Source organism: Stylophora pistillata, chromosome 2, assembly GCF_964205215.1.
Source record: "Stylophora pistillata chromosome 2, jaStyPist1.2, whole genome shotgun sequence".
NCBI lineage: Eukaryota > Metazoa > Cnidaria > Anthozoa > Scleractinia > Pocilloporidae > Stylophora > Stylophora pistillata.
In genome coordinates, this window is record NC_142520.1 from 1,792,439 (window position 1) to 1,802,200 (window position 9,762).

The following is a 9,762-nucleotide window of genomic DNA, read 5'->3' on the forward strand; positions in this document are numbered from 1 at the left end:
AGTGTTCAGATTCAAAAAGACGGTACCGTTGTTGGTAAATGAGTGAAGTAAGGCCATTCGAAATTGAAATTTTTTCGACGAAACATTTATCACATGAGCGAGATTCTCCTTCTCATAAATTCTCCGTTTGGTCACGTTTAGTTTTAATGTTCACTTTATTAGTGTTCATTTATGGGGAAGATGGTGAGCGATTGATTTTTCAGGTTCCTAAACGGCTTTTGTTTTTTGCTCTGTTATAAATCGAACTTAATCTTTATACTTGGTACCTGTTGTTCCTTCTTTGGTTTATCAATGTTTATTTTTTTCACCAATCAAGTTTTCACGTCTTTCTTACAATAGCTATTTCCATTTATCTTTGTTTTGCAGAGAAAGTTCTATTTCAGTTTCTTACTTTTGGTTTCATCAGTCATACGGCTCGATAAAATCAAGACACCCTTCTTTTACCAGAGATTAGTTGTAAAAATATAAATTTAGAATCAGTCTCTTCCCACTTTGCAAAACTGAAATGTTTTGGACTGAAAATTCAAAGGCAGAGGACTTAAACCTCGAAATAATCTTAGATTTTGGCAAAGATTTGTTGACTTAAACTTATCATAGTTCGCAAAATAACATGATTTACTCAGCTTTACGCCTTCAACTTCCATGAAGTCTCTTTTTCACAATGTTACAAGGGTCCCTGTAAAGACTTTTAGAGAATGAGATGCAGCGTCAATTTAACATCGCCCAGTTGATAAGTGTCGTTAATATCCAACTACAGTCCGTAGAGTACAAATATCACGCGATATTTGTGCTCCAAATATCGCGTGATATTTGGACTTATCGTGCTAAGTCCAAACAGTCTGATAACATTTGTGAGCGCCTACAAAATTCGACTCTAATTTTGCGTTGAATACACAATATTTAAGGTCTGCGTCCTATTAACTCTTTGAACTTCTGACCATTTCCGAAATTCTTCCTTCCAGCCCCCTCACATTAACTTGTTGGTCATTTGGGAGAATTTGGTGTTGTGTTAAGAAAACACCATCAGCTGACATGTTTTCTTGTCGCTTGTTCACTGAATAATATGTTGATATGGGAAAGAGGATCGGAGCCACATGTTCCTCACCTTTGTAACTTGAAGGTTTTAAAGTTCAGACAAAGCGCATTTTAAACCACAAATTTCTTATCACTGATACGCGAGCTCCAATATTTATCGAGATACCATTTGGGCAAACTGTGATGTAGGCCATCTTTCTTATGCTTTAACAACGATTACTTTTTATCAACAATTTACTGATAAGCAATCTCACACAGGCTCTTTGCATTCTTCGTTGCTTCGCAGAGAAAATTTGAAATCAGCTTCTTGATTTTGGTCTCCTACCTATCCAGAGATCTTTTCTTTTTTTCAAGGTGAGTGGCGTAATATCTAATTCTGAAATATTATGCGCTAGAATCTTTAAGATCGAAACTTGCTAATCACAGAGATGACACCCCCTGAATGATGAGTCCGTTTACTTTCATCACTTGATTACTGTGTGATATATTGATATTTTAGGGAGAAGCTACATGTTCATCATTTCTGGAATAATAGAAAATGAGAAGATCCCGTATGTTATTTAATAAATCTTATGGGTAACCTAGGAAACAATATTTTCCATCGTAGGGTTTTCTTTTTTATTTATGTTTAAGGTCAATTTTGATGGTCTCTCCTCATCAACCGTGCCTGTAATATATCTTGCACCAGCTATTTGCATTTAAGCTTGTTTGTCTGGGAAAGTCTCATTTCATTTTCTTACTTTAGTTTTCATTAGACACACCGTAAGCCAACTGAAGAACACCTGCGTTCTATTTTCAAAGGTGAGCTTCTTTAGTTTCATTTTCCCTGAATAAGATTGACATTATTATTTTCCGAAACAAAACATTTAGAGAAGTTGGTATATGAGTTGCTGAAGTGACGCGAAAGTAATCGAATGAAATGCAAATATTTTCCTTCGTCTAAAAAACAAAGCGTATTCAAAACGAATGAGCGGTTTAAGCGCTGGGTAGAATCTTTTGCTCTTTGCCCTCTTAAGCTGCATGCGAATCAAACTATTTTCAGTTTTGAAAGTAATTGTTGGGTAATCATTGACAACATTATTATGTTCTAATTTCGTACATCTCAAACTAACAAAAAAAGCGAGTGTCTAAAACTGATATAATATAATTTTCAGTTGGATAAAAGATGGTGAAACAATGCCAAACGAAGAAACTTCTTATCTACTCTAAGATTTCAGTTGCTGAAAACTCTGATCCAGTATCACGATAGAACTTTCCAACTTCAGCTGATTACTCAGCTAAAGCGAATGGCAGGGCGCGCATGCGGACGAAAAACGCACGCGTCCAAGATGAGTAGGGAAGGAGAACTTCTCTATAAAGCCACAAAAATTGTTCTGCCATTTCCCGTTCAGAATGAAATAAGTGACAGCTGGCGCTTCCATCGTCTCTTGTGATTGAAATAACAGAAATTATTTTCTTCAAGAAAAGTCCAAATATTTCTTCAAAACTGAAACATACGAATTAACGCCATTATTTTAATTTTCAATGTCAGAGAAAACCCATTTTCATAACTAAAGGCGTGATTGAAGAAATTTCTCTCCTGTTTCAGCTGCAAGGCAGCTAAGCGAGCTCTAGAGGCGTGAATGTGACGAGGACACGCGCGAAACGCTCGCGATCCGTGGAGGGCGCCGACTTAAACCATCTCATCCTATTCCGCCCTATCACTAAATGACCACTAGAAGTTCCAAAACGTTTCCTATCTCTCAGGGAAAGTCATTTTCAGGCAATAAATGGCGACCAGATTCAGTAACAGCTAATTACGTGGGATGTAATGAGTTCAATACAAACACAACACATTTGGTAAATTAACCGCTGCTCTATTGGTGAAACGTTTCTGATACCAATATCCAACCTGTTCCACGATTACTTGAATTCAACCCATCTGATGCATTTAGAATTGGTTTGAACAAAAGAGTGCAAAAGGCAGGTTGTGCTCAGACATTTCTGAAAAAGGAAAGAAAACAAGCACTTCCCTAAAAAAGCCTAGGGACTCCTATATTTATCATTTTCATTTTTTAAAAGTTTCCTTTCTTGTGTTGCCTTTCCCACGACAACAAACAGGAGAGAACCATAATGAGTGACTTTGCAGAAATTCAGAAATTAATCCGGATAGGTTTAGATGTCGCCATATTTCTTCTCAACACTGATCGTGACCTGCAAGCCACTGAGTTATGTAATGAGTGTGCAATTCTACTTCAAAACCTTAACTCTGGTATTCGCCCGGATATTACCAATGTACTTTTGAATGCGTACTACGCCACCTCTGGTTACACAAATGCGGCAAGATATGCAACCAATCTTCTTTACACGTTCCATCGCGCTGGAACGCTAACAAGACTACTGGGAGACAAATATGAAGCACAAAGCCGGTTTGTAGAGGCTAACCAACTTTTCAAAAGCGCACTCACCATCGCAAAATCGATTGGCCACACACGAGAAGAAGCAACGGTTCATGACAGACTTGGGCGTGTATGCTATAACCTAGAAAAAATGCAGGAGGCAGAAAAACACTACCAAAAAGCACTTGACATCGTAATAGAAATTGGCCATGTACAAGGAGAAGGGGGAACTAACGGAAACCTCGGAAATGTGTTTCATTCCCTTGGCGAATATCAGAAGGCTAACGAATATTACGAGCAAGCACTTGACATCGCGATAGAAACTGGCGACAGAACACAAGAACGAACAATTAACGGGAACCTTGGAACTGTGTTTCAATCCCTTGGCGAATATCAGAAGGCTAAAGAACATCACGAGAAAGCACTTGACATCGCGATAGAAATTGGCGACAGACGAGGAGAAGCAACAAGTAACGGGAACCTCGGAGGTGTGTTTGATTCCCTTGGCGAATATCAGAAGGCTAAAGAATATTACGAGAAAGCACTTGACATCGCGATAGAAATTGGCGACAGACGAGGAGAAGCAACAAGGAACGGGAACCTCGGAGGTGTGTTTGATTCCCTTGGCGAATATCAGAAGGCTAAAGAATATTACGAGAAAGCACTTGACATCTCGATAGAAATTGGCGACAGACGAGGAGAAGCAAGAAGTAACGGGAACCTCGGAGGTGTGTTTGATTCCCTTGGCGAATATCAGAAGGCTAAAGAATATTACGAGAAAGCACTTGACATCGCGATAGAAATTGGCGACAAACGAGGAGAAGCAAGAAGTAACGGGAACCTCGGAAATGTGTTTCATTCCCTTGGCGAATATCAGAAGGCTAAAGAATATTGCGAGAAAGTACTTGACATCGCGATAGAAACTGGCCACAGACAGGGAGAAGGAACAGTTAATGAGAACCTCGGAACTGTGTTTTATTCCCTTGGCGAATATCAGAAGGCTAAAGAATATTACGAGAAAGCACTTGACATCGCGATAGAAATTGGCGACAGAACAGGAGAAGGAAGAATTAACGGGAACCTCGGAAATGTGTTTAATTCCCTTGGCGAATATCAGAAGGCTAAAGAACATCACGAGAAAGCACTTGACATCGCGATAGAAATTGGCGACAGACGAGGAGAAGCAACAAGTAACGGGAACCTCGGAGGTGTGTTTGATTCCCTTGGCGAATATCAGAAGGCTAAAGAATATTACGAGAAAGCACTTGACATCGCGATAGAAATTGGCGACAGACGAGGAGAAGCAACAAGGAACGGGAACCTCGGAGGTGTGTTTGATTCCCTTGGCGAATATCAGAAGGCTAAAGAATATTACGAGAAAGCACTTGACATCGCGATAGAAATTGGCGACAGACGAGGAGAAGCAACAAGTAACGGGAACCTCGGAACTGTGTTTGATTCCCTTGGCGAATATCAGAAGGCTAAAGAATATTACGAGAAAGCACTTGACATCGCGAGAGAAACTGGCTACAGACAGGGAGAAGGAACAGTTAATGGGCACCTCGGAACTGTGTTTCATTCCCTTAGCGAATATCAGAAGGCTAAAGAATATTACGAGAAAGCACTTGACATCGCGATAGAAATTGGCGACAGAACAGGCGAAGGAAGAATTAACGGGAACCTCGGAAATGTGTTTAATACCCTTGGCGAATATCAGAAGGCTAAAGATTATTACGAGAAAGCACTTAAAATCGCGATAGAAATTGGCGACAGAAAAGGAGAAGGAGCAGTTAACGGGAACTTCGCTAGTGTGTTTCTTTCCCTTGGCGAATATCAGAAGGCTAAAGAATATCTCGAGAAAGCACTTGACATCGTGATAGAAATTGGCGACAGAACAGGAGAAGGAGGAATTAACGGGAACCTCGGAACTGTGTTTCATTCCCTTGGCGAATATCAGAAGGCTAAAGAATATTACGAGAAAGAACTTGACATCGCGATAGAAACTGGCCACAGACAGAGAGAAGGAGCAGCTAACGGGAGCCTCGGAGATGTGTTTGATTCCCTTGGCGAATATCAGAAGGCTAAAGAATATTTCGAGAAAGCACTTGACATCGCGATAGAAACTGGCGACAGAAGAGGAGAAGGAAGAATTAACGGGAACCTCGGAAATGTGTTTCATTCCCTTGGCGAATATCAGAAGGCTAAAGAATATTACGAGAAAGCACTTGACATCGCGATAGCAATTGGCGAGAGAGGAAAAGAGTGTGTTGAGTTTCTTAGACTTGGACGTGTTTATTATCAGCTTGGAAAAAATAAGCGAGCTAAAGAATATTTGGACAAAGCAGTCGGCGTCAGTTTAGCAATTGGTGCCAGAGTGCTAGAAGCCAAAGCTACCCTTGCTTTAGGGGCTGTACTTGCTTCTGTGAATGACAATGAGAAGGCAAAAGAACATTATGAGAAGGCGCTTACCATCAGCAGAGAATGTGGCGATAGAAGACTCGAAGCAAGCAGTTACGTAAACCTTGGAAGATTTTCCCGATCGCGTGGTGAATGTGGCAAGGCAAAAGATTATTTAGAGAAAGCGTGCTCCCTAAGCAGTCAAATAGGAGATAAAATGTGCGAGTTTGAAAGCTTTCTCGGTATTTCTTTGCTAAAACTAGCGCATTCCGAGATTGTGGATGCAAAGAAACACCTCCTTCAATGTATTGGAAAATACGAACAAATCAGAACTTCTCTGAAAAGAAACAGTGAATTTGAAATGTCTCTATTAGAGACACACGGTAGTTATCCCTACCAGCTACTCACTGAGATGCTTTGGAAGACCGGAAAATTTCAAGATGCCCTTTATGTTGAGGAGCTAGGACGAGCAAGAGTCCTCGCAGAATTCATGGCAGACAAGTACTCTCTGAAAAGCCACATCTCAGCTGATCCACAATCATGGTTTGGGATTGAAAACATCGTCAAAAGAGAAAGTAACTGTGTTTTTTTGTACATTTCGTACTTAGAGCGGCAAGTTTTTGTCTGGGCACTGAAACCAAATGGAGACATTTGCTGTCGAGCAACAGACGAAGTGAAAGTGAACACTCTTGATGCGGAGCAAGTTTGCGATGTGGAAGGAATTTTCAAAAAAACCGCCACCGGCTTCGGCGTTTTACCCGTAGCGAACTGCGAAGACCGATCATTGGATGACAACGTGACGACATCTCTTCGTGAAGAGAGCCGAGCAAACTTGCGAGGTGACGAAACCAAAGAAGATACCGAAAGAATTCATCACTTGTGCTACCAATGGATCGTCGCACCCGTGGTACACTCACTTACAGAGCCTGAAATCATCATTGTGCCGGATCGTTTCTCTTACCGAGTCCCATTTGCTGCCTTGCGTGATAAACCAACCGGAAAGTACTTATCGGAGAAGTACAGAATACGCATCGTCCCTTCTCTAACAACTCTCCGGCTTATTCAAGAATGTCCAGCGGACTATCACAGTCCAACTGGTGCACTGGTTGTGGGTGATCCTACGGTTGGCAAAGTGCATTACAATGGACGAGATGCTGACATTACACCATTATTCTATGCAAGTAAGGAAGCACAAATGGTTGGTCGACTGCTGGGCGTTCAGCCTCTGTTAGGAAATCGCGCAACAAAGCAGGCGGTACTTCAAGCAATACCTTCAGTGAGTCTGATACATCTTGCCGCACATGGAAATGCCGAAAGAGGAGAGATTGCCCTCTCTCCTCAATGTACTATTGAGGGTACTCCAAAAGAGGAAGACTACCTCCTGACAATGTCCGACATTCAAGGAGTTCAAGTGCGAGCTAAACTGGTTGTACTCAGCTGTTGTCACAGTGGGCGTGGATTAGTTAAAAAGGAAGGAGTTATTGGAATCGCTCGAGCATTCTTAGCATCCGGTGCACGTTCAGTGTTGGTAGCATCGTGGGCTTTAGAAGACGAAGCAACGTCGAAGCTCATGAAAAATTTCTACAAACACCTTGTTCGTGGAGAAAGTGCCAGTGAATCTCTTCACCGGGCCGTTCAATGGTTGAGAAGTAATGGCTTTCCCAAACCTTCCCAATGGGCTCCGTTTGTGTTGATGGGGGATAACGTGACATTCGATTTTACGGAAAGTGGGTAAGTCTGAGATAACGAGCAATTTTCTATAATAAACTGAATAGCACATTTAACTTTTTCACTTGACCAACTTGTGGTTAGTTTTTGCTTGTTTGTTTTTTTCTTTTTGTCTTTGTCTTTCATCCATAAAATGTCAAGAAAGAGAAGATGACTTCATGTAGTAGTACTCGGAGACGGAAGATTTTGATGAATCGCTTCCTAAAATTGACCTTCAATTAGAGTTTCGTTTGTTTAGAACTTAGTCAGAAATAATTTCTCAAAGTCGATACGATGCTAAACGCTATGAAGGGACAGGCAATCTGAGAAACTTAAGCTAACTCTAAAAAAGTTAACTTTATTTCGTAAAAAATCAACAACAATAACAATTCAATGATAATCTTGAAGTAGTTTGGAAAGTTTAGGAAATCAATTCTTTATGCTTTAAACTTGAAATAGTGACAAATGCCTAATGTTTGTTTTAGGAAAGATGAATTCAATGAGGACAACAATGAGCCAGAGAGGGAACAGAATGATCACTGATCCTACACAAAGATTCTTCTTCCTGCTCGTTGTCTTAAAATGGACTCTGGTATTTCTTTGCATTGACGTTTCTCGTCTTTTTTTAAAGTCAAGTAATAGTTTTTGCATGCTTTTGTAAGCATGGCTGACTCGAAGGCGAGCAATAACGAAACCTGCAATTCAGCTGTTAGATCTATTAAGTATATCAATAGGGAGGTAAAATAACTTGGCATGGGAAAATTGAATGCAGGAAGTTGGCTATATGTTTAAAAATGTGAGAGTGTCGGAAAAGTTTTCACAAACTCAAAATGAATTCTTGATCTACATAGCTATGATCCAGTTTTCAATTCTCCCGTAGGATGCAATTGTGATAATCATCAAAGTGTGATAAAAACTGTACGCAGATGCACGAAAACAAAACAAACTAACAGAAGAGGGAACAGAAAGTGCCCAAATAGTAAATAAAACAATCGAGTAGAAAAGAGAAGAAACAGCGCGCGAAATTTTAACGCAAAAAAAAAATTATAAAATAAAAAATAAAAAAAAAGGCAGGAAAGAGAACAGCTGGCAAGAAATAACTGCAACAATCAAACAGGGTACAGAACAGCACGCCCTACAAAACAATCTTACATTTAAATGGAGAAGGAAGAAACAGATCGCAATAAGTTAAAAAAAATCATCAAAAATAGAGAAGATGAGATACACCGCGTAAATTGTTGAGATAAATTAGGAGAAAACACTGCGCGGGACGCTAATGCAGTGATCAAACACAAGAGTGCAAATAGAAGTGACAATCGGCCAGAATCCAGAAAAAAAGGCGCTAGATTCTAACGTAAAAAACAAATATATATTGCAACAAACAGTGAGGTAGATATTAGCTTGGAAATCAAACAGGGAAGAGAACAAGCAATGTGTGAGATTCTTACGCAATATTCAAACAGAAAGGATATTGAACTATGCAAAGATATGAACTAAAGAACCAAACAGAGAAAAGAGAAAAAAAAAAAAAAACAGGGTGTAACATATTAACAAAAACCAAAGGTAAAGAGAAGAAACAGCGGACTAGACATTAAGGAAAACGTCAGTTTGGAAAAAAATGAACAGATGTTGCGCGAAACATTTAAGTAGAAGTCAATGAGAAGAAGTGAATAAAAAGTGCGCAAGACACTAATGTAACAAACAGTGAAAACATAGACATGCTAGGTATACAAGAGGAATTTGTTCGGCTAGGTGGGTTCAGTTGGAATAATGCGTGACTGATGTTTTGATTAGTAGAAAAGACAATGAGCAACGGAAATATTGCGTTATTTTATCTTAGGAGAGAGAGGGGAAAAAATCTTTTAATTTAAATAAAATAAACTAACACACACGTATTTTGTGCTCTATCGTATCTGCCGTCTGAATTATTGCAAGCAAAATTAAACTGCATTGGGGTGCTACCTATCGTAATCTTCTTTGCAGCCATTGTTTGTTTTTTTCACGCAGCGCCCTCTCTCCCCCGTTGTGTGACGAAACCATTCTTTGGTCTTGTCACGCAACGCCCTCTCTTCCCGTGACGAGACCCAACAACGGTTGCGAAGGAAGGAGACTGGGCTTACTGCCAACGTTCGCGTTGCGAAGGACTTTGGCTAGAATAGACCCATTTCAAGCGTGACGTCACATCACGTGACATTGCGAACTGGAGGACAAGCTTCAGTTTGTTTACAGCATGGCGGCGAAAGCG

At 40.2% G+C, this 9,762-nt stretch overlaps 4 protein-coding genes across 9 annotated transcripts in view; 3 read left to right on the top strand and 1 right to left on the bottom strand.

The window, feature by feature from the left end:
* The window catches only part of LOC148736623 (solute carrier family 22 member 18-like), a 63,637-nt gene that overhangs the window by 37,402 nt on the left and 16,473 nt on the right, over positions 1–9,762 (top strand). The gene's annotated exons all lie outside the window — the stretch shown is intronic.
* The window catches only part of LOC148736629 (WD repeat and FYVE domain-containing protein 3-like), a 28,328-nt gene that overhangs the window by 7,473 nt on the left and 11,093 nt on the right, over positions 1–9,762 (bottom strand). The gene's annotated exons all lie outside the window — the stretch shown is intronic.
* Positions 5,115–9,429, top strand: LOC148736630 (tetratricopeptide repeat protein 28-like). Its single transcript, XM_088747633.1, has 2 exons — positions 5,115–7,541; positions 8,003–9,429. The coding sequence occupies exons 1-2, from the start codon at positions 6,028–6,030 to the stop codon at positions 8,058–8,060; spliced, it is 1,572 nt and encodes a 523-aa protein (XP_088603759.1). The 5' UTR covers positions 5,115–6,027; the 3' UTR covers positions 8,061–9,429.
* LOC148736631 (uncharacterized) overlaps positions 9,674–9,762 on the top strand; it is a 2,880-nt gene continuing 2,791 nt past the window's right edge. The window contains exon 1 of the mRNA XM_088747641.1: positions 9,674–9,762. This exon is cut by the window's right edge and continues 324 nt beyond it. Within this exon, the coding sequence (XP_088603767.1) occupies positions 9,748–9,762 (15 nt within the window). The 5' untranslated portion in view covers positions 9,674–9,747.

Bases quoted from the DNA above. Each gene is read 5' to 3' on its own strand.
- LOC148736630 (XM_088747633.1), top strand. From the start codon at position 6,028: ATGTGCGAGTTTGAAAGCTTTCTCGGTATTTCTTTGCTAAAACTAGCG. The intron at 7,542-8,002 runs GTAAGTCTGAGA...TGTTTGTTTTAG, and splicing joins TTCGATTTTACGGAAAGTGG to GAAAGATGAATTCAATGAGG.